The sequence below is a fragment of the Pinus tabuliformis genome, chromosome 1_1 (assembly GCF_031772625.1).
Source record: "Pinus tabuliformis cultivar Carrire ecotype Pingquan chromosome 1_1, CPIR1, whole genome shotgun sequence".
Taxonomy (NCBI): Eukaryota; Viridiplantae; Streptophyta; class Pinopsida; order Pinales; family Pinaceae; genus Pinus; species Pinus tabuliformis.
Window position 1 is genome coordinate 435,068,121 of NC_142297.1, and position 25,099 is coordinate 435,093,219.

General features: G+C 37.1%; 1 protein-coding gene across 1 annotated transcript; it reads right to left on the bottom strand.

Moving 5' to 3' along the window:
* Positions 1 to 23,325: 23,325 nt before the first annotated feature.
* Positions 23,326 to 24,800, bottom strand: LOC149213586 (uncharacterized). The gene is made up of 2 exons (XM_089389080.1): positions 24,717 to 24,800; positions 23,326 to 24,570 (listed from the first exon to the last, which is right to left on the bottom strand). The coding sequence occupies exons 1-2, from the start codon at positions 24,798 to 24,800 to the stop codon at positions 23,602 to 23,604; spliced, it is 1,053 nt and encodes a 350-aa protein (XP_089245206.1). The 3' UTR covers positions 23,326 to 23,601.
* Between the last annotated feature and the right edge of the window lie 299 nt (positions 24,801 to 25,099).

Genomic DNA, 25,099 nt, shown 5'->3' on the forward strand with positions numbered 1-25,099 from the left:
GTTCGTGGGACATTAATGCACCTACCAAAAACAAAGTGCTTGAGGCCCAACAAATATATAAGGTGAGTTATTTTGACAAATGTTATTCAAAGTAACTTTGTGTCTGACTGCAAATAAATAGACCCATCATAATGCCCTCTTATTATCATTAGGTTGGAATCTGAATATAGTTCATGAGTTGGATGAATTTTCCATATAATAGGATTGGTTCATATTTTGTTGTCTGTCAGTTGCAGCTTAGCAGAGGATTCTATATGAAATTGAACACACACAGGTTTTTAGGCTTCGAAAGTTATTTTCTTTAGGTTTGTTAATGTTTCATGCTATTCAAGTTGTGTCAAAAGCCATTTTCATCCTAAAGTTCATTGGTTTTACATTATGGTAGCATGGAATAAAAAAAGGGTAAATACATTATTAGAACTGAGCTCACAACCCCACAAATGTGACCATTAAAAGATGCCAAGATTATTCTTAATGTTTACTATCAATTTTTTTGTAGAAATTTAATGGGATTTGTTGGTGAGTTTTTGTTTATGTGTATTTTTTACTTTACAATGTCAATTTTGTTATCTTTGTTGAAAATGTTTGATGACCTCATGTTAATGTAGGTCCATGAGGGTGTCGTGGAAGATGTTGCATGGAATTTAAGGCACGAGTACCTTTTTGATCTGTTGGATACGATCGCCATTTGTTGATATGGGACTTTTGTACATCTGCAACTAATAAACCACTGTATTCAGTAGTAGCTCATCAATGTGAGGTAAGTCAACTTAGTGTATGCCTAATTATGAAATTTTGGTATTAGATGTAGTTTCAATATGTCATTTTCCATGTTTGCTCCATCTAAATGCTCCTTCCTATGTTACAAATTTAACTTTTCATTTAATAAAAAAGGAAAGACATACTCCTGCATGTTTGATTTCTGTTACAGATTGGTTTCCTAGCTTTTTGTTTGGAAAAATGCCAACTACAGTGATTTTCTTCTTTAATATAATGTGTGTAGAAGTTTCTCAAAATATAGAATTCATATTAGTTTTATGATGCATTTCTTAATATATCTTGTTTTTTCTGACTCTTGGTCCCCTCACTCATCCTCAGCTGTAAGCTCTAACAAGGCTTGTTGTCCTTTCTTCTCTTGCTCAATACTGATATTTTTAGAGCTTTTCAGTTTATAACATCTATATTTGTAATGATATCTTAGCTTATACTCTCTTTTTCTAGATAGTTAACATCCAATTCGTAAATGCCTTGGCACTCACATTTTTTACTAACAATAGATGTACTATCTTTGTTCCTTTGACATACTTTTGTGGTCATTTGGTGGACACAAATAAAATTATCTTATCTTATACTTGGAACACAACCTGTATGTGTATTTTTCCATATTTGTTTTATGTTTTCTTGTTGTTGGGTTAGCCCTAGGATATTTTTTGTCTCTATAATGAAATCGTCATAGAGTGAATGTCTCTTTGTTTCTTGTCAAGCCCAGGGACATTCTGGGACCCTGCCTGTGTGTTCTCTGATTGAATCTTTAGAATAAATGGGTTAAATGCAAATGTTTAATACAACCAATAATTTATTTATGGATAGTTCCACTCAATCACATAAGTTTGAGAGTGTGCACCCTCATTTACCATTATGAATAGATGCCTGCGTCTCTAGATTTACCAATACCTTGTAATGTTATTTTTCTAAATTATACATGAATTTCACTAATAATGACATGGATTTATATATTTATTTCAGCACCAAATTGACATCAAGGTAACAATACAAATATCCCATTAAGTATGAGCTAAAGATGATTCAAATAATCTCACCTTTAGCCTAAGCATGTGGCAGAGTAATTTCTGAGGTGTGAAGTTTTATTAGAGACATTGTTTGTTTGTTTTTTTTGGTTAGAAAATGGTCTGCGCTTGGTTTTATGTGACTTTCAATTTATCATTTGTAGCATGTTGAGAAATGGGAAAGAATAATGTGTGAAATTTATCTTGCAGGAATTGATGTTGAATGAAAGTATACAGAGTTTAACCAAGCTACAGTCTCCTTTGGTAAAGGAAGAGGAACATCTTAAAAAGTTTCCTAAGAGTACGCCATATATGAGTTTGAACACAAGTAATATATGGCTTTTTATTTTGCAGATATGTTCTTTTTTCTACCCAAGATATCATAGCAAGAAAAATATTGATATTGTAGGAATTGTTTGAGGACCTCATTGAGGTCAATTTTTCTGATGTCCTACTTGATTGATACCTTCTCATGACTAGACGACTTTAAATATGAATTAATATGTCCTTGAAACAAATCAGATTCAAAGTTTATAGATATAAAAGATAAAAACAAATGTCAATGCCTATGTTTGATTGTTACTTTACTCTGGTGTGGGTAGGTTATAGGAAATGGGATTGGAAAAAGGTTGGGGAGACCATGTATAACATGTCTTGGATATGATTCATTTGTTGTTGGAGATCCTTCAAGCATATGATCCATCAACTTTGGAAATGTTTCTAGTAGGGATTCCTATGGTTTTTAATGTTGTGATTCTTTCAACTCATGGTTATTTTGGGAAAACAAATGTTATATGAATTCCAGACACTGGTGGAAAGGTATTTTTTTTTAATTGCAATGTCCATTCCATGATATCCTCTCTTTATTGTTGATTGTATTTTGAATGTTTCCTTTTTTTTTAACTATGAAATCGAAAATATTTGGTATCATGTTCATTTAAACAACATCCAAATCTTGAAGATGAAATTAGTATTACACGATATTGATTGAAATCCTTTTAATTGTTTTGTGTTAAAATATTTTCATGACTATTAGAAACGTTTAATTTCATGTTGTTATTTGAGCACATGATGCATTAGAGAATGAAATGCTATTGAGAATAAAATAACAAGGATTAAGCATCACACCTCATATTATTTGTTTTCACGAGTTATCTACAACCTAAGCTTTTTAGCATGTAACTTAGTTGGCATGATTGTGCCTAAAATTATCCTAAAGGTTCAATACTAAGTTACTAAGGTGTTATTTTATATGGTAACGTTTTATTTTCTTTGTTTATACAGGTCATTTGGCCACATAGTGGCCACTATCACCCAACTGAAGAAAACTTGTTCGAGTTTCTTGCTTTTCTCAGGAAATATGGCATTGACATTGTTGATGTTAGGTATATGTCATATAAATCCTTTATAGTTTACTTTAGTTTATATTCCAGTGTTCATCGTTTTTTATGTCTTATACTCTACATTGTTACTTCTTTCGTTTTCAGAAGAGGAACTCAATATTGATGGTAAAAAGAAAAAATTGAAGAAAGAGGAGAACAATAACACTAGAGCGACAAATGCAGAAAAAGGGAGAAGAGAACCAGTCTAGTGATCCTTTAAAGCCAATATCCCCCATGAGACACACACATAGAGATTGATGGTCAAGTCTTCAGAGTTGGTGAATTCACCTGTAATGCTTTGACAACACAATTATAATGTTTTGAAGTGATGAAACAATATTTCATGTGTAAATTGTAGTCCAACCAATATTAAGTTGGAAACTCATATTGTAATACTTGACATTTCATATAATATAATTTATGTGGTTGAAATTATTTATAGTTGTATTTGATATTATTTAATATTGTAATTAACATATGCAACTTTGCGTTTTCATATTAGGTGAACATTGTATGACATTTTTTTAATTTAGTCACAAAATCATACTAATTAATTTATGTTGATTAATAATGAACACATAAAATCAATCTAAAACTACTAAATTAGCAGTTTGTATTGATTATCGATGAACACAAATAAAATGAATATACAACTAAATTAGTCGTTTATAATGATTATTAATGAAAGTAAATGACATGAATATAAACTACTAAATTAGTCATTTATATAATGAATATGAAACTACCAAAAAAAGATATATGACTACTATAAATGATAAATTTGTGATTACAAATAACGACTAAATTTTGCATATATACGACTATTAGTAGCTAATTTACAGTATCTTATAACACGACCGAAATTTAGTCATATTTATTTGGTCATTAATTAGTTTCAAATCATGACTAAAATTTGCATATATATGACTATTAGTAGCTAATTTACAGTATCTTATAACACGACTGAAATTTAGTCATATTTCTTTGGTCATTAATTAGTTTCAAATGATGACTAAAATTTGCATATATATGACTATTAGTAGCTAATTTACAGTATCTTATAACGTGACCAACATTTTAGTCATATTTCTTTGGTCATTAATTGGTTTTCTGGGATGATCATATAGTAGTATATTTTGTTGTGTATTTGGTCATTAATTGTGGCAATTAATGACTAAATCAATGACTAAATTAGTGACTAGATTTATGACTAAATATACTACTAGATGATAAAATTGAGACAACCAATTAATGACTAAGCTAAAAATGACTAAAAGTTGGTTGTGTTATAATATATTGTAAATTAGCCACTATTGGTCACCAGCTGAAAAGTGGTCGTTTATATGAAAATTTTAGTTTTTGTTTTAGTAATTAATTAGCCATTTTATACTAGTGATTCCTATTGGATGGGGCACAATGTGACTTCACATAAATGGGTAGTGGTTTCTTCCAGGTAGTGGTACAAGCAAGTGTTGCTTCGGTGGGCTTGTTCTTGATAATAAGTTGCTCCTTTGCAAAAATGGGTGCATTGACAAGGCATGGAGGAGGGATTATCAGGAAGAATAAAGTAGAGGGTCAAGGGAGGGGAGACAAGAGGTACAGGAAGCCTGGGGGAAACCATGTAGAAGGGACATAGGAAACAGAGATAGCTCTACTAGAGCCATAGCGAATGGGAACCACTAATAGTGTCATGGGTAGAAAGTAATGGAATCAACTAGAGAGAAGTGAAGTGGAAATAATAAGGCAAATTGGAGTCATAGATCAATGGCTAAGGTCACAAAGAAGAAATTATGGTATGTGAGCATAAAGAGAGTAGGGTCGATTAAAAGAAAATATAGAGAGAAGCACATAAGGGAAGGAAGAAGACGAAAGAACGAAAGAGAGTGTATGCATACAAAAACTATTGCCAAGCCAAGAGAAATCCAGTGAAGATGCATCCAAAGCCTTTTACTAGTAGCAATGAGTATATGAACTTTGATTGTTTGGTACCCTGAGTGCAGGGCATTTGGACGGTCATCTAACCTGCAAGAGGAAGGAAAGTGAAAAAGAAACTGAAGGCTCTCAAAAGCATGGAAATTTTCACCTGCACTATAGTGCCACAAAGCGAAAGTAGGAGTGACTCCACTAAAATGGTAGTTTCCCAACAAGTGATGTCAATTTTTTCCATGTCGAAGCATAAAGGAGCATAATAGTGTAGAATGAAAATTGAAGCTATCACACACCACCAAAGGTGAGACAAACTAGTTGTCCTTCCCACTGTCTATTGCGAATTTGAGCTTGGTATGGGAGAAAAATGAGTAAATCAGTGGCCAAAATCATTGTCGTCTAATACTTTACATGGTGACTAGAGCCCGAGCTAAAAAATTATTTGCAGGGATTACAATTAAGATCGGAGTGTGCGGTGCCTAGGGCATTGATGTTTTAAATGATGATTGACATGCAACTAGACTGAAAAATTCATATTTTCCACCAGGGCATGCTACCATGTGCCCTGGTCCTTTGGCTAAGAAGGATTAGGGAGTTTTTATTTATTAAATTCAACATAGAATAGGGATTTTTGATGACCAGTATAATTTTGGTGGAATGTTGTAATTTTGATTTAGTTATTATAGTTTAATTTTTAGTTAGAAATGATGTATAAAGTTGATGGACATATCAATGTTCGTCATCCATTTGAGTTATATAGCTATGCTAATTTTAATCTGTTTCTTTTGTGGGGTAGATTGTATTTTCTTTTAAACAATGAATTACATAATAATACTAAAAATTCTTACATCAATATTTCACTAGGGAGACTAGGTCCAAGCCAAAAGTTCACTCTTCGTAGAGAGGAAAAAAAAATCGAGTACTATGGTAATTCAAATTTAACATACAAAAACTTAAAAACTAGTCTAAATGAACTTGGAAGTGGATAGTAGGAACAAAAAACCAATAGAGAAATGGCATGATATAAAATAGGAAAAAGGATCAAAATCAATGGTTGCAACCTGGATGGGATCTTTGTTTTCACTTGGAATGCCTCTAGGTGGGGTTGGGATACCAAGGGGTTGTTAAATGTTCTCCATCATTTGGTATAGTTCCTTCATATGGTGATGCATATTCTCAAGTGAATGGATGACATCCACTCGATGCTCGTGCCAATCCAATAAGGTTCTACCAAGGAGGAACTTCATGTGCCAATACAATTCAACTATGTGCATACACTGGTTGAAACATTCATAAGTGTGCTTAGTGTCTAGTACCAAATATTCCATCCCAGTAAGTACCTATGTTTCTAAAAGCTAGAGGCTATGATAGGTTCCTTACTCCTCATCAAAGTTTAGTTCCTATTGGAGGGTACCCAACGTGAATTTGAAGAAACATGAAGTGGTTTCCTCCAGACATTGGTGTGATCATGTGTTTCCTTGGTGGGCCTACTCTTGATAGCAGGTAACTCCCCTGTGGACACATTTGCACTGATGAGGCATGGGTGAGGGGTTAGAAAGAAGGAATTATAGGTTGAGGGAAGGGGAGACAAGAACTATAGAAATCTAGGGGAAATCCACATAGAAGGGACACGGGAATGAGAGACAGTGCAATAAGAGTTAGATCCAATGGGAACAACTAATATTGTCCAAAGGTAGAAGGTATGGGATTCAGTGTGAGGAAGGTACGTGAAAAAACACTGAAGTGGAAGTATGGAAACTACCATCTACACTGTAGCACCATAGAGCGAAAGTAGGAGCAAATCCACTAAAATTGTAGTTTCCCAACAAGTTATGCTCACTTTTGCTAAGTTGGAGTACAGATGAGCATAAAAGTAGAGAATTATAATTGAAGCTATCACAAGTCACCATTGGAGAGATATAATAGTTGTGTTGGCCACTTTTTCTTGCAAATTTGAGCTTGGTATGGGAAAAATGCACAAAGCCATGGACAAAATCATTGTCTCCTAGTACTTTGCATAAGTGAAGTCCCAGTTAATAGATGTTTGCATGGATTATAGTTAAGGCCTGAGTGTAGGGTGCTCAAAGTATTGATGTTTTGAATGAGAATCAACATGAACCTAGCTTGAAACATTCATATTTTCCATGGGGCCATGCTACCATGTCCCCCAGTCCTTCGGCCAAATGGGATTAACGGTTTTAAATTTATTAAATTGGAAATAGAAAAAGAAATTTTACTGACTAGTAGAATTTTGATGGATTGTTGGAAATTTGATTTATTTATTGTTGTTTAATTTTTAGTTAGAAACTAATGTATAAAGTTGATGGACCGATGAACGTATGTCAACTAAAATAGTTATATATCTATGCTAATTTCAATATTTTTTGTGTGGGGTAAATTGTATTTCCTTTTAAATAGTGGATTACATGATAATACTAAAATATATTATGTCAATTTCTCATCAAGGAGACTAGACCAAAGCCAAAATTTCACTCTTTTTAGAGATACTAAAGAAAACAAAGTATTGAAATAGTCCAAATTTAACGTACAAACACTCAAAAGTTGGCCTAAACAACCTTAGAAGTATATAGTAGGAATAAAAAACTAATAAGTAGAAACATGAGATAAACTAAATAGAATGATCAAAATTCATGGTTGTAACTTGGATGGGGTATTTATTGTTACTTTGAATGCCTCTAGTTGGGGTTGGGATACCACGGTGTTATTCAATGTGCTCCATCCATCGGTCCAAATCCTTCACATGGTGATGCAAATTCTCAAGTCAAAGGAGGAAATCCACTCAATCCTCGTGTTGATCCAATAAGTTTTTTCCAAGGAGGAAATTCATGTGCCAATATAAATCAAATATGTGCATATATTGGTTAAAGCATTTGTGAGTGTGCCTAGTATCCTATACCCAATCTGCCATCTCAACAAGTGCCTTCTTGTCCAAAAGTTGGAGTCTATGAGAGGTGCCTTCCTCCTCAGCACACATTATTTCCCCCTGGATGGGGCCTGGTGCAAGTTTGCGAAAATAAGTTGCGGTTTCCTCTAGGTGGTGCTACATGCATATGTTGCCCCAATGGGCCTTCTCCTGATAGTAGGTCACTCCCTTGTGGACATGGGCACATTGACGAGGCATTAAGGAGGGGTTAGAAAGGACAAGAAATAAAAGGGGAAAGGGAGGGGAGATAGGAGTTGTAGAAAACTGAGGGGGAAGCCATGTAGCAGGGACATGAGGAAGAGAGATAGTGCAATAAGAGGCATAGCTAGTGGGAATTTCTGACAATGTCCAAGGTAGAAGGGAGGGGAGTTGGCTAGAGATAAGTGGAAAAAAAATAATATAGTCAATCGAAGATGTAGACCTGTGGGTAAGGTCACAGAGAAGAACCATGTTATGTTAGCATACAAAGAGTAGGATCAATCAAAATAAAATAGAGAGAGAAAGACAAAAGGGATGGAAGAAAACCAGAGAATGAAAGAGGGAACATGAATCCAAAAATAATTGTTAGGTGAGGACAAATCCAATGAAGCTACATTCCAATCCTTCTACTAGTAGGAATGAGCACAAGTGCATTTGGACGACCATCTGACTTGCAAGAGGGAGGTAACTGAAAAACTAATTGAGGTTGTGGGAAGTATGGAAATTGTTATCTGCAATAAAGTTCCATAGAGTGAAATGTATGAGAAACTCTACTAAAATGGTAGTTTCCCAACAAGTGATACCAACTTTTTCCAATATGAAGCACAAAGGAGCATAATAGTGGAGAATGAAAATCGAAGCTATTATAGGACTCCACTAGTGAGATAGACTAGTTGCGCTAGCCACCATCTATTATGAAGTTGAGGTCGGTTTAGGTGAAAATGTGTGAATCCATGACCAAAATCACCATGGCTAGTACTTTGAATGATTGGAGTCAAAGCTTACATATTATTTGCAGAGATTACAATTAATAAATGATTTCATGGTGCTTCAAGTATTAATTTTTTAAACGATGGTCAATAAGCAATTTGATTGAAACACTCGTATTTTCCATAGGGGTGTGTTGCCATGTTACTTGGTCCTTTAGATAGGTGTGATTAGGGGTTTTTCATTAATTAAATTGGACATCAGATAGGGATTTATGGTGACCAATGTAATTTTGGAGGATTTTTGGAATTTTGATTTAGTTATTGTAGTTTAAATTTTGAGATAGAAACTGATGGATAAAGTTGATGGACCTATCAACATTCGTGATCCATTTGAGTTATATAGCTATGCTAATTTCAATCTCTTTTTTTGTGCGGGATAAATTGTATTGCCTTATAAACAATTGATTATATGATATTGCGGAAAATCTTAGGTCAAGCTCTCACTAGAGAGAGTGGGCCAAAGAGAAAAGCTCACTCTCCATAGAATTTTATTGGTGTGGGTATTACTAGGAGCAATTATATCACTCACTTAATATTCATGGATGATATTATGCTCTTTGGGAAACTTTAAATGATGGAATTGGAGCCATATTATTTTCCTTTTTGGAGATGCGACTGTATTATATATGAACAATTCTAAATCATTGTTGATTTATTCATTTCCCAATGAGGCAAAATCTTGGATATTGTTGGAATTTATATTGTGGATCATGTGTTATTAGACATGGGCTTTAAATATATTGGTTTCTTCCAGAAGCCGAAAAATTATGGCAATAAGGAGTGGCATTGGATTGTTGATAAATTTGAACATGTGTTGGCTACTTGGACACATAGGTGGATTACACTAGGAGGTAGATTAATGATTGTTCAGGTGGCTCTTCAAAGCATAGTGGTATATTGGTTTCAACTCTATTTATTACCTAAACATATCATCAGGAGGATCAATTCTATCATTTCAAAGTTTCTATGGGCAAGGTCCATGGATGTTCATAAATATCATATGGCTCGTCTAGAGGTCATATCTCAAAGAAAGGAAGATGGGGGATGGGGTATTAAGGACTTAAAAACTTTTGGGTGGGAACTTCTAGTGAAAAGTTGTTGGAGGGAATTATTTGGAGATGGAATATGATAGCAAATTATTAGGGAAAGGTACATGGCGAATATATCATTGGCGGCATGGATAGAGGATGGGGTTTTTTTTCTGCATGTTGTCTCCTACATATGTAAGGGATTTATGAAAGCCATGCATTTTCTATTAGGGAACATTAAGTGTCAGATTGAAAATGGTACGATGGTTGAGATTGGGCTTGATCCCTTCTCTACAAATCTACCTTTGAGATCTATGTAGAAAATCTGACTGTAGATTAACTCGATAATGCAATATACCAAATCAAAATACAATAATATACTTCTACAATCAAACTTGCGGAAGCTTAATCAATTTGAGAAAGATCAAGCAGAACACATATAACAGAGAAGAAGAATCAATACACATGAAACACATAAGAATACTCTGGGGAAAGCCTCAGCTAAAAGCCCCCCTATTTGTATTATCATAAAAGGTGGAAATATTTCAGAATTACACAAAGCCTTAGCTGTCACAGCTAGCCAGCTCTCAGTACAATCCTCCTGGATGCTCACAAGCAATCAAAGCTTCTCACAAGCCTTCTCCTCTACCCTCCAAGCTCCTATTTCCTTATGTAGTTTCTTCTGGGTGATCCAATTGTCACCAAGTGTGACACTGATCACTTACACTGATCTTACACCCTGTAAAACTGTGCAATCCTCAAGGAACCTTGTTCCTTCTGCATGGATGAGTTTCCTTTATAGGAAAATTCCTCCAACTGATAGTACATTGTCCCTGTCTTTAATTTCAACTAGGTCTTTGTCTGAACTGACATGCATGAGTTATTTATGAGAGAATATTGAGTTATCTGGAGTACACTAGTTGCATGCATGCATGTAGGCATTGACTAACTGCACTCACAACTAGTTCCTTAAACTATTTGGAACTAATTTAACTGGACTTAACTCAGTTAACTGAGCTAACTAATTACAACTCAAATACAACTCATCCTTATCTCCTTAACTAAGGGATAATCTCCTTAATTTAGGGAATAACTGTTGCATGACTTCACAAAGACTTCTAGCTTGAATTTCTCCAACTAATTAATCCATATTGAATTAATTAATTATTTTTCAAGCAGCTGGTGAGACTAAATTCGAGTTTTAATTCTCAATTTTAATTCAAGTACAAATTAAATTGGAATATACTGAATGCTATTTTTATCTTTTCTTGTTGCTATTCTCAACACTCCCTCTCAACAAGAAAGGCAATCAACTCGATCCCGATCTTGAACCTTTGGAATGTTCGGCATGCAACACTTCTCTCAAGTGTTGTTGCTCCAGCAACTCCAGAAACAAAAAAGCATGCAACCTGAATTAGAATGATGCCTCTGTCATCAAAGTCTCTGAATACTATTGCCTCTATCGACTAAAAACTATGTGCTTCTGCTGACTCAGCCTTTCTACATTGTTGTCAATCCCTCTCTACGCTCTTCAGTATCTGACTTCTCTAGCCTCTGTCACTTTGATCTTTGACTACATCAATCCCATTGATTCCTCCCGCTACTATGTACTTTGGGCTCCTGTACCAAGGTACGATCCATGAGATAAAACCTCTCAATGGACCCTGCCCAATTTCATCCTTCTTGACACTATCACTTCACATCGCCCCACCTCACACCTGGAGGTATGGTTGCATGTGATCCCTCTGCTGACTTCTCCAATTGTGGCTCCTCCACAATTGTCTGAGACTTCTTCAAGGACTTCATGTTGAGAGGTAATTTACTCTCCCTATCAACCACCAAGTCTCTAACATTTTCCTTGCTCCTCAAGGCTTTGCATGCATCTTGAACCTCAAGAGCATACAGGTTCTTGACTCATGAACCGATCTGCTTCACCCATCCCGTGGTGATGTGTCTAAGGAAAACCTTTCCCTTACTGAAGACAAAATCATAGCCTTTGTCCTCCAACATCACGATCGATACCAAGTTCTTCTTTAGTCCAGGCACATACTTCACATCTGTCAAGGTAATAAGATCTCCATGCTCCCTCTGAAAAGCAACCGTGCCTACTCCTGAAACACTATACTTTTCATCATTACCCATCTCTATGCGAATCTTGAGGTCTTTCTCCTCCAAGGTACTAAATAAAGTTTTATCATTGGTCATGTGGAATGAGGCTCCATTGTCAAGATACCAACCACAACCCATCATCAATGACACCATGCATGCGATGAGAGTAAATTCCATCTCGAACTACGAGGCTAATGCCCCACCTTCCGATCCTATCGAGGATCCCTTCTTGGACTTCTTCGATGGGAAATTAGTCACATAATGACCCATATCATGACAAATAAAGCATCTCACTTTAGATTTGTCAACCTTCTTCCCTCCATGAGAATAATTCAATTTGGAATGAGAATCCTTCTCCTTCCCTTTCCTTGCGTTACTTGCGAAGGCCGAATTTTCTTCACCATCCTTGGATGAAGAACCATCTCGTGTGCTCCTCCTGATCTCCTTCTGCATGAGATCCGACCACAGTCGTTCCCAGTCCGGAAGTTTCTCCCTTCCATTCACAGAGTCCTGGTAGCTATGCCAGCTCTTTGGAAGGCCAAGGAGAGTGAGGCTCACCATATCATCATTGGTAGTAGTTATTCCCACACTTCCAAGCTCATCTCTACAAGTGGTGAGCTTGTTCAGATATGTGGAAATAGTATCACCGTTCTCCATCTTGATTCTTTGAAGGTTGTCCTTGAGAGCCAATTTCCTCTGGTCGCTACTGTTCTGGTAGAGGTCCATCAATGTCTTCCACATTGAATATGGAGTATCCTTCCCATGGAGATTTGAGACAATATGGTCTCAAACTCCCTCAAGGATGATCCGTCTCGCCCTCACCACACACCTCTTCCATTTAACCAACTCTTGTGCATTAGTTGAAGCTGGTTTTTGGATTTATCGATCAATCAAATCATTCAAGATGTTGTCTTCTAATACAGCCTCCATGCGATCTTTCCATGCTATGTAATTCAAGCTACCATCCAGAGCATACTAGAGTTTCAAGCCATTGAATGCCATTAGTGAACTTTGAGGTGTGATAAGAATTCGATTTTGCACTTGCAATCAAGAACTTCAAAACTTCAAATTTCCTTTCTCTGTATACTATTCACCGCTTCGATCACCTTTTCTCTGATATCATGTAGAAATTTCCTGCAAATTCTCTACAAATCTACCTCTGAGATCTATGTAGAAAATCTGACTGTCGATTAACTCGATAATGCAATATACCAAATCAAAATACAATAGTCTACTTCTACAATAAAACTTTCGGAAGCTTAATCAATTTGAGCAAGATCAAGCAGAACACGTATAATAGAGAAGAAGAATCAATACACATGAAACACAGAAGAATACTCTGGGGAAAGCCTCAGCTAAAAACCCCATTATCTGTATTATCATACAAGGTGGAAATATCTCAGAATTACACAAAGCCTTAGCTCTCACAACTAGCCAGCTCTCAGTACAATCCTCCTGGATGCTCACGAGCAATCAAAGCTTCTCACAAGCCTTCTCCTCCACCCTCCAAGCTCCTATTTCCTTGGGCAGTTTCTCCTGGGTTATCCAGCTATCACCAAGTGTGACACTGATCACTCACATTGATCTTACACCCTGTAAAATTGCGCAATCCTCAAGGAACCTTGTTCCTTCTGCATGGATGAGCTTCCTTTATAGGAAAATTCCTCCAACTGATAGTACACTGTCCCTATCTTTAATCTCAACTGGGTCTTTGTCTGGACTGACATGCACAAGTTATTTATGAGAGAATATTCAGTTATTTGGAGTACACTAGTTGCATGCGTGCATGCATTGATTAACTGAACTCACAATTAGTTCCTCAAACTGTTTGGAACTAATGTAACTGGACTTAACTCAGTTAACTGAGCTAACTAATTACAACTCAAATACAACTCATCCTTATCTCCTTAACTAAGTGATAATCTCCTTAATTTAGGGAATAACTGTTGCATGACTTCACAAAGACTTCTAGCTTGAATTTCTCCAACTAATTAATCCATAATGAATTAATTAATTATTTTTCAAGCAGCTGGTGAGACTGAATTCGAATTTTAATTCAAGGACAAATTTAAATTGGAATATACTAATTGCTATTTTTAGCATTTCTATTTTTAGCATTTCTTGTTGCTATTATCAACAGACCATACACTTTGTTCTCAACTTATTAGACATATCCATAATCAAGGTATATACTATCTTTAATCATATTCGGGTCAACTATGGACTCTTCCCTACATAGGCTAGCTCCTTGGATATTGGTCTTTATGGTGAATTGGCTACTTATTAGGACATGTCTATGCATACATTTTCTTTAGCTGGTATTGTTTTAATTGATAAGGATGATTCTTTCTCTTAGATCACTTCTTCGTTCTTGAGTTAGTCCATTTTCGAGGCATACTAGTATATATCCCTTCCAACTTTACTATCTGCATCTTACTAGTGGTACACGAATATTTAGGGTTGGAATATCCCTCTTAAGCTCAAATGTTTTAGTTGGTTAACTTGGAAGAATAAGGTGTTAACACGGGACAATTTATGTCAAAGAGGTTTCAAAGTTCTGGGTAGATGCATTCTTTGTGGGGTTGATTTGGAGGATGTGGTCCACCTTTTTCTGAAGTGTTCATTTACGATACAAATTTGGTTTGATGTGTTGAGATTTTTTAACGTTAAAGTTCTGTGGAACAATAATTCCATGGAAGAGTATCTGAAAGAATGGATGACTTGGAAAAAGGTATATCACTCTCCTCCCTTATATATTATCAGGGGCATTTGAAAATTTCGTAACTCATATATTTATGATAACTCTCCACCACATATTAATGGAACAATTTCTAATATTTCTCCTTATTTTGACGAATCTAGGCCTATATTGAGAAAATGGTTAGTGCAGAACATTCTTCCACTAAATTCTATAGGCAGATCCCCGCGGGGTTCCTTGATGGGGTGTAAAAAAAAACAACCATGGATGTGGTGCTTATATTTTCATTAATCCGGGACATCATTACCACTTCTTATGGAATGGAGGTGTTGGCACTAATACTCGATTTAGGGTTATTGCCCTTTGGGGGGTACTTTTTTGTGAAAGGTGGTTTGATATTTAGTCATTGGAAGTATTTGGTCACTTGAAGGTGGTGGTGGAGTGGGCTACTAAGCATACATTATTCAACTCTTTGTTGTTGCATAATTGTTTACAAGGAATTAGGATGATTTCGAAACAATTTCAGGTGGTGACTTATACACACATTCACAGGGAGGAAAATGAAATTGCAAACACTCTGTCTAAGGCTGGGCTTAATTATAACTTTGGGTAAATTATACACACTTATTATCATAATTTCACTTTTCAAGGGAGTGGTAAAATCCCATTTACATAATCCAACAATTTGGCTAGTGATATTGTCATCATTTTTATTTTTATTGGTTGTAGATATGATGTGGTGGGTGTTGCAAGTATAGGAGGTAACTAATATTACAATGTGAAATCTTTGTTTCGTAAGATTTACTTGGTCATATAGGGATTCTACTTACATTGTTGATTGCTCATTTTTTTGTGCTCATTATCTATCTTGGTTTGCACATTGGTTGCAGTGTATCAAACAATATGGTTTCTGGTATTATATATTGCTATATATGCCAATATGGTTTGGACAGTGGTGCTTGGGGTTGGTCGATACTAGATTTTTTTTTGTTCACACTCCAGGATAGAGATTTTTTCTCAGCATTATATTGATGTAGGGCCTATTATTGTATATTTATAGAATAATTGTAACGCATTGAGTTTTGATACACAAGTGATGTAGTATGAAGGCGAAATGTAGGCTTCAACAGAACAACATTGATTATATGTGGAAATTAGATCTACTTGACATATGTAAATATCTATTATTAATAAAAACTTGTTGGTTTTTCTTTGTTGAAAAAAAAATCTGTAGAGAGGAAAAAGAAAAATAGAGTATTGAGATAGTCCAAATTTGACATACAAAAGCTCAAAAGATAGCCTAAATGGCCTTTAAAGTGGACAATAGGAACAAAAAATAAATAGAGCAGAAGCATGGCATAAATTAAGTAGAAGGATTAGAATCTATGGCTGTAATTGGATGGGGTAATTGTTTTCACCTAGAATGTTTCCAATCAAGGTTGGGATACCAAGGTGTTGTTCAATGCACTCCATCTATCAGTCCAAGTCCTTCATATGGAAATCCATATGATCAAGTGAATGAAGGACATCTACCTAATGCTTATGCAAGTCCAATAAGGTTCTGCCAAGGAGGAACTTCATGTGCCAATATAGATCAATTGTGTAAATATATTGGTTGAAGTGTTCATGAGTGTGCCTAGTGTTTGGTACCCAATTTTCCATATTAGCAAGTACCTCCATGTCCAAGAGTTGGGGCTTGTGATAGGTACCTTCCTCTATAGCATGAGTTAGTTCTTCTTGGATGGGTCCCCATGTGGTTTCATGAAAATGAGAAAAAATTTCCTCAAGGCAGTGGTGCATTAACATGTGGCCCCAATGGGATCAATCTTGATAGTAGATCACCCCCCTATAGACACAAACACGTTGATGAGGGATAAAGGAGGGGTTAAAAAGGAGAAGAAAGTAGAGGTCTAGGGGAGGGAAGGCAAGAGCTATAGAAAGTTGGGGCGAAGCCACGTAGCAGGGACATGGCGAATAGAGATAATGTAACAAGAGCTATAGTGAATGGGAACTCCCAACAGTGTCCAAGGTAGAAGGGAAGGGAGTTGGTCGAAGAGAAGTAGAGCATAAATAATAAATTCAACCATAGACGTAGACTGTAGAATTTCCAATGTAGATTCAAATTGCTAATTTTAATTTACTAAAACAATATACTTGAATCTACTCTACTCATCAACAGAAATAACTAATTGATGGAGAAATCAAAACATAAACATGAGACAAGATTCAATCACATATGCTCAAAGATTTACCTAAGGGAAAACTTGCTGCTCAAACCCCTTCCTATCTGTATATTGCATTATATCAGAAAAATAGAGAAGATTTGCAATGCTTGCTCAAGCTTGAACAACCTTTGCACTAGTGCAATCTATCTCACTACCTCATATGCTGAATTTGGCCAATACTTAGCCAAATTTGTTGCATGCCAAATTCTTATTTCCTTGTGTTGTTCAATGAGAAATTAGGCTTCTATTTAATAGGAAATTTCCTCCATTGGATTGCGTAGTTCCTTTAGGCTCTTCCTCTGACTGCATGCACCATGTGTACAATTTGAATAATTATACCACAGAGAGCACACTTCCATTAAACTAAAATCTCAACTGGGTAAATCTCAGATCTGACATGCATCAGTTATTTATGGCTGAATTATCAGTTAACTAGTTGAACACATGAAGCAACACCCCACTATCTGTTGTCCTACTAGTTCCTCCATCAGTTGGAACTAGTGTAACTAACTTTAACTCGGTTAAACTGAAATAATTAATTACAACTCAAATGAAAATCAACCAAGGCTCCTATAAAGTAGGAGACACTCTACATGACTCTAGTTAGACCCTCAACTCGAATTAACTGAACCAACTAAGTCAAATTAACTTAGTTAACTTGTCCAAGTTGTCTTTTGATGTGGAATTACAATTTTATTCCTAATTTAATTCAAGGGAAAATTAAATCAATATTTTCTTGTTGCATTTTCAACACTCCCTCTCAACAAGAAATGGATTCACATCTACCCTGATCCAGTACCTTTGGAATATATTGCATGCAACACCTCTCACTATTGTTGCTGCTACTGCAACATCTGCAATTGAGAATAATAAATAAAAATAATCATTGAATCAATATGCAACTGTTTACTGGGAAAAAGGTGCTACTACTAACTCTGCTATTGAGCCTCCTGCTATGCACTCCTCAATATCTGATTGACATTGATCATCCTGCTACTGAATATTGTGGCCCCCCATAGCAAGGTAATAATCCACGAGACAAAAACACCTCAATGGAACCTGCCTAAATTTCTATAATTATTAGACTAAGGATCTACATCGCCCCACCTCTCCTAGAGGTATGGTTGCATGCATGGTGAAATCTGAACTACTCATATTGTTGTTGCTACTTCTCTGTTGTTTCTTCCACACTGTTGCTACAACTATTGAAATAATGAGTCTGATCTCCTTATATCCTAAACTACTAGCTTCCATAGGGATGCCCCCTTTGAAACTAGACTCCCTCTGAGTCTCGATTTCCCTATGGGAAATATCTCTGCTCCTCATTCTTCCAATATCACTTATCACAACTCATGTTTGTGTCACTAAACATTAGGTCACTGATCTTCCCACTAGCAACCTTCTAGCTCCATTAAGAAGTCTGCACACAGGGTCTTCGGGATCTACCCTGAACTAGGACTTCATAACTTTCCTCCTAACAAATCATTAGTTCTTTAATGATCAGTGTACATAAGGACTTCAAGGACTAGTTCTAATGTGATTCCAGAGCTCTGGTACCATGTAGAAATTCCTATGTAGATTTGAACTGCTAATTGTAATTTACTAAAACAATAGACTTGAATCTCTTCTACTCATCAATGGAAACAATTAATCGTTCGAGAAATCACAACATAAACATGAGACAAGATTCAATCACAAATTTATCTAAGGGGAAAGCTCGTTGCTCAAAACCCCTTCCTATATGTATATTGCATTATATCATAAAAATAGAAAAGAATCGCAATGCTTGCTCAAGCTTAAGAAACCTCTGCACTAGTACAATTCGTCTCACTACCTCACAAGTAGACTCTCGCCAATACTTGGCCAATTCTTTTGCTTGCCAAGCTCATATTTCCTTGCATTTTTCAATGAGAAATTAGGCCCCTATTTAATATGAGTTTCCTCCATTGGATTGCTCAGTTCCTTTAAGCTCTTCCTTTGTCTGTATGCACCATTTGTAAAATTCAGATAGTTATACAACTGATAGTACATTGCCCTTGAACTCCAATCTCAACTGGGTAACTCTAAGATCTGACATGCATGAGTTATTTATGGTTGAATTATCAGTTAACTGGTTGAACACATGAAGAAACACCCCACTGTCTAACGTCCTACTAGTTCCTCCATCAATTGGAACTAGTTTAACTAAAACTAACTTTAACTCAGTTAAACTGAATTAATTAATTACAACTCAAAATAAACTCAACCAAGGATCCTATAAAGTAGGAGACACTCTACATGACTCTAGTTAGACCCTCAACTCGAATTAATTGAACCAACTAACTCAAATTAACTTAGTTAACACATACAAGTTGTCTTGTGATGTGGAATTACAATTGTATCCCTAGTCTAATTCAAGGGAAAATTAAATTGTTTTTTTTGTTGCATTTCAACATAAATCGACCACTAAGTTCACAAAGAAAAAACTATGGTATGTGGGCATACAAAGAGCAGGGTCAATCAAAATAAAACAAAGAGAGAAGTGCATAAGGAAAATAAGAAGACGAGAGAATGAAAGAGGGAGTGTGGATCCAAAAGAGATTTCCAAGTCAGGAGAAGTCCAATGAAGCTCCATCCAAGGACTTCAATTAGTAGGAATGAGTATATGAACTCCAATTTCCTAGGAGCCTAAGTGCAAGGGAATTTGGATGGTTGTTTGACCTACAAGAGGAAGATAAGTGCAAAACAAACTAAAGGCTATGATAAGTATGGAAATTACCATATGCATTGCAGTGCCATATAGAAAAAGTAGTAGCAACTCCCTTAAAATGGTAGTTTCCCAACAAGTGATGTCGATTTTTTCTAAGACGAAGTGTCGAGGAGCATAACAATAGAGAGCAACAATTGAAGCTATCACAGGATACCAATGGCGAGATAGACAAGTTGTGCTAGCCACCATCTATAGTGAAGTTGAACTCGATTTTGGCAAAAATGCGAGAAGCATAGCCAAAATCACCATTGGCTAGGACTTCACACAAGAGGAGGCCCAATTGATAGATTTTTACAAGGAATACAATTAAGATCTAAGTGCATGGTGCTTAGAGTATTATTGTTTTGAATGATGATTGACATGTAACTAGATTGAAACATTCATATTTGCCACAGAGGCATGTTGCCATGTCCCTTGGTCCTTTGGCTAGGTGGGACATCGACAACCCATGCAACCCACTCCCCCACGTTTCAAAAAACACCCCTTCCAAGGTATGCTAATTGCAAACTTATTTTAATAACATTTTTTGTTTTTTACTTTGTTACATTAAAACTATTAATATTGTTATTTTAATATGCATCTTGTGTGAACCATGAAATAATATCTTTAATATATTGTTATACTATATATTAAAATACATTTTATGTTAACCATGAAATAATATCTTTAATTATATAAAATAAGATATCATTAAAAAAAAATAGTATATTGTTTGTTTATTATAAAGTTTTTATTTATGATTTTCTAAGGCTAGGAGATCGATCCCTGAGTCGAGCAGCTCCGTCTCCATGGCAGGAATCCATCTGGATCATGCGGCGAGGTCAACAACGGATGTCCATCGCCTTGCGCGGTTTTACGAGGAAGTTTTCAGGTTTCAGAGAATCGATGTGCCCAACTTCGGGTTTGAGGTTGTATGGCTCAGTTCTGTTCCGCCCTCGTTTTCTTTGAATCCCAACTCAAGTCTCTCTGAAAGCTCCCATAGCGCAAGCCCTGATGTCGAAAAGGATCTGGATCGTCTGCCACGCAGCCATCTTTTTTCTTTAGGCGTGCCTGAATATGATGTCTTCGTCAAAACCCTGAAAAGGATAACAAATGTCGCCGCAACGCGTTTAGAGGCCAGGTCGTGCCATACCCAGAACGCGTGGAGCAATGGCACGGGGGGAAGAAGAGAAGAAATCTGGGACGCGGCAGGGTTGGGATCTGCAGGTTTTCACACTGGTTCGGTCGTTGCAATCAAAGAAGGGGGATTGCATGATGCAGATCTGCTCCCTCTCTCAATGGATTGGCCCAAAAATTGCAGATCCGGCCTAGATCTAACCGATCTGGCCAATATTCGAGAACAGCCAGAACCCAGGCAGCAGATTAGTGGCATTGGGCATAGATCGAGAAGAGGGTTTGTAGACCTATACATGCAAATGGAAGAACGACCCAATATGAGTTCAAACCTGGAAGATTGTTTACAACTAGAGTACACGAAAATTAGCCGTGACACCGGTTTAGGCGGATTAGGAACTCAGTCAAAACCCAGGCTACAGGTAACAACAACTCGTTTTCAGATTTTTATTAAAACCCCTGAGGGGAAATCCTGTTTAGTGTGGGTACATGCAGAAAGCACCATCATGCAGCTGAAACAACAAATTTGGGCATTGACGGGATACCCTGTTCAGATCCAACATTTGGTCAGTGGTAGGTGGTCCCTCCAGGATAGTAGAACCCTGAAAAGCTATGAGATTAGTCTAGAAACAACCATTGTTTTAAACCTTAGGCTGAGAGGAGGGGCTCTGCCTCAGGGACAGCCAAGCTCCTCAGGAGGAGACAAGGGGAAAAAGACAGCACCTCAGCATCAACCCAAGGGAGGCTCCTCCTACAAAAACATTTTACAGGGTAACAGAGATTCAGGGTCCTCTCCAGATCAAGGCGGATATACACCTAGGCCATACATAGTAGATCAGCTAGGGAAAAATCCAGCCCTCAACTTTGATTCTACAGGGATTGATGATTTCGTTAAGTCCTATGAAACGCAGACCCTAATCTGCTGTTTTAACAATTTTTGGCCAAAACCAGTGGATCTATTTCACTGGATTTTCACCAATTGGACCATGGAATGTGATATACATTTATGCTCCAAAGGGTTTTTTATAGTTAGATTTGCATCCACGGAAGTCAAAGATACAATCATCAGTGCTGGGCCTTGGTTTTGGGGAACATCGGGGCTGTTTATGACCCCATGGTTTCCAGATTTCGATCCAAACAAAATGACTGTATCCAAAGTGCCAGTCTGGGTCTGCCTATATAACCTTCCCCTTCACTTTTGGAGTGAACGAGTATTGGAAGGAATTGGGAACAACATAGGGAAATATATCAAAACAGATCTGGAAAGGATTGATGAAAGGGTCTACACTTTTGCACGCATTTGTGTGGAAGTAGATCTAAGTAAAGGGCTGCCGGACAACATAAGGCTGATCTACAAACAACAAAATTGGCTGCAAGCACTAGACTATGAAAATACTGCTTTCAGATGTAGGCTCTGCAGGATGACAGGACACTTGCAAAGCACATGTCCAGAAGCCAAGAAAGCAAACAGTAAAAAGAAGCAGAAAGGGAAGCAGAGGAAAGGATGGCAATTCCCCCCCCCTAACTCAGAGGACGAAGAATCAGAAGCAGAAGAGGAAGATACCCCCGCAGAGAATGCTGAGGTATCCCAAGAAATGGAGACTCAGAAGGAAACCACATCAGACAACAAGGCTTCACAGCTCCACTCAAATCAGGCAGAGAAGGCAAGCGAGGATCTGAGTATGGGAGGGATCAAACGGCATCACCACTCAGATACTTCAGACTCAGACAAGGAAACAGCCTCACAGAAAGCAGAAACACAGTTAGTCATAGCTTCGATCGAGCCCACTCAAGGAGAGTGGCGCAAGGTCGAAAAGAAAAAGGGGAGAAAAACTTTAAGTGTGAGCCTTTTACTCCCTACCGGAATCCAATTTTTCTGCCTCTTTCTCCCTTCTTCTCTCTTTTCCTTTTTTCTTCTTCTAAATGCACGTTAGATTTGTAATGCTGCTTGGGGTGCGAAAGCACTTGAGCCCAATGGGCATCTTATGCAAATGCTTCAATGCATCTTCTTGTGTAACTTTTCATTTTTTAAATAAAAGGTTACCGATTTTTTCCTGTGGAAAACTAAAGTTTTTATTTATTTATTCCATTTTCATATATATATATATATATATATAATTATTGATTTTTAAAATTTATTTAAATACTTATTTTTAGCATTATAATAACAAAAAAAATAAAAATAAAATTAGTATAATTTATATTATATATTATTTTTTTAATAAAAAATATAAACATTTTATTGTATTTCTTAAATATCTTAAAAGAAAATGAGACACCAAATCAAAAAAATATACAATTCAATAAAGGTAAATGAAACTGTTAATGGTTGAAATACATCAAAATGTCAATGAAATGACGTATTTCATTTAAAAAGGAAAGAAGAAAATCACTCTAATTTATTGAACATCTTTAGTAATGTATAATTGAAATTGAACATGTTTATAACTTTATATTGTTTGAATGTGAAACTTTCCAATTTCACCTTATAACCGTTCAAATTTGGTCTTCCAAACTTTTTGGTATTTGCTAGTGCAAATTACAGAACAAAGATTTAAGTTCACACTAACCTGTATGATTCAGAGCATTTTTACTAACAGTGCTGCTATAAAGAGATATCACAACAACCCATAGTTGAAAATGTCAATTACAGGGCTTCGTTTCGCTGCGGTTCACATACTGCAATGACCATTCTGGCGCCACAGGTGAACATTATAATAATGACGTACTCTGATCCCAGTATTTGCTTTTGACCTGTCATTTTGAAGCGCCTGTTTCTTCCAGCGGCGTCGCAGCGGCTTCCCTACTCCAACAGCGCGCCGACCTTTCTTCCGTCCTTGCCGCAGGTACTTCCATCCTCCCCTACCGAGCAACTGCAGTTTCCCACAATGCTTTGTTGCTAGCACACTCAACAACCCCATATGTTCCAGATTTCCATGTTCTTCTAACTCACAGCAGTCTTTCACGTTAAGCATTCTAAGTTTTGTCAACTGTGCCAGCCCCCCTATGCTCTGCAGTTTCCCACACCCAGCAGCATTAAGTTTCCTCAATGATCTCAAATGTTCCACACCTGGAAGTTCCTTTAACTCGCAGCAATTCGCCACGTTTAGCACTTCAAGTCCTGTCAGCTGCTCCAACCCCTCTATGCTCTGCAGCTTCCCACAGCCACTCGCATTAAGATTCCTCAACCGCTTCAGATGTTCGAGACCACCTGGAATTTCTTTTAACTCACTGCAGTTTGCCACGTTTAGCACTTCAAGTCCTGTCAGCTGCTCCAACCCCTCTATGCTCTGCAGCTTCCCACAGCCACTCGCATTAAGATTCCTCAACCACTTCAGATGTTTGAGACCACCTAGAATTTCTTTTAACTCACTGCAGTTTGCCACGTTTAGTTCATCAAGTCCTGTCAGCCGCGCCAATTCCTCTATCCTCTGCAGTTTCCCACAGCCACTCGCATCAAGCTTCCACAACGACGTCAGATGTTTGAGGCCATCTGGGATTTCTTTTAACTCAGTGCAGTTTGCCACGTTTAGGTTTCCAAGTTGTGTCTGCGCCAATCCCTCTATCCTCTGCAGTTTCCCACAGCCACTCGCATCAAACTTCCACAACGAATTCAAATGTTCAAGACCACCTGGGATTTCCTGTAACTCACAGCAGTTTTCCACGTTTAATTCTTGAAGTCCTGTCAGCTGCGCTAACCCCTCTATGCTCTGCAGTTTCCCACAGCCACTCGCATCAAATGTTAAATTGTAATTTCAACAGCGCAGGGTGGTTTTCGGAAAACCACCGTGGTCTCCCCGCACCACCATTCGGCGAAGGCAGTTTCCATAGCAGGGGTGCCGACACAATCAGGGTGCGCCACGCGTCCCATGTACGAACACCCCAAAACCATTTTCCCCGGACGGTAACGAGCGTTTGGTTTGCCCGAGGAGGGTGTGCGAACCACGTCGGATCAGCTGGGCGCGCGATCTCAGCCGTCGATTTCCGAAGTTGCCCTCCGCCCGCGTCAAATCAATTTTTACGTGGAGTGGAAGTTTTTTCCCGTTGACCACCGTAGTGAAACTTATGGAATTTAATGTTTTTTCGTAGATTTAGGTGGAGGTTTTTAACATCGTTATGGGCATGTCTTTAATGTAGTGATGGGCATACACTTTATATTTTTTTTATATG

Excerpts from the sequence above, each read along its gene's own strand:
- LOC149213586 (XM_089389080.1), bottom strand. The coding sequence starts at position 24,800 with ATGGGACGCGTGGCGCACCCTGATTGTGTCGGCACCCCTGCTATGGAA. Across the intron at positions 24,571-24,716 it reads GGTGGTGCGGGGAGACCACG|GAAATCCCAGGTGGTCTTGA; the intron begins GTGGTTTTCCGA and ends TGTGAGTTACAG.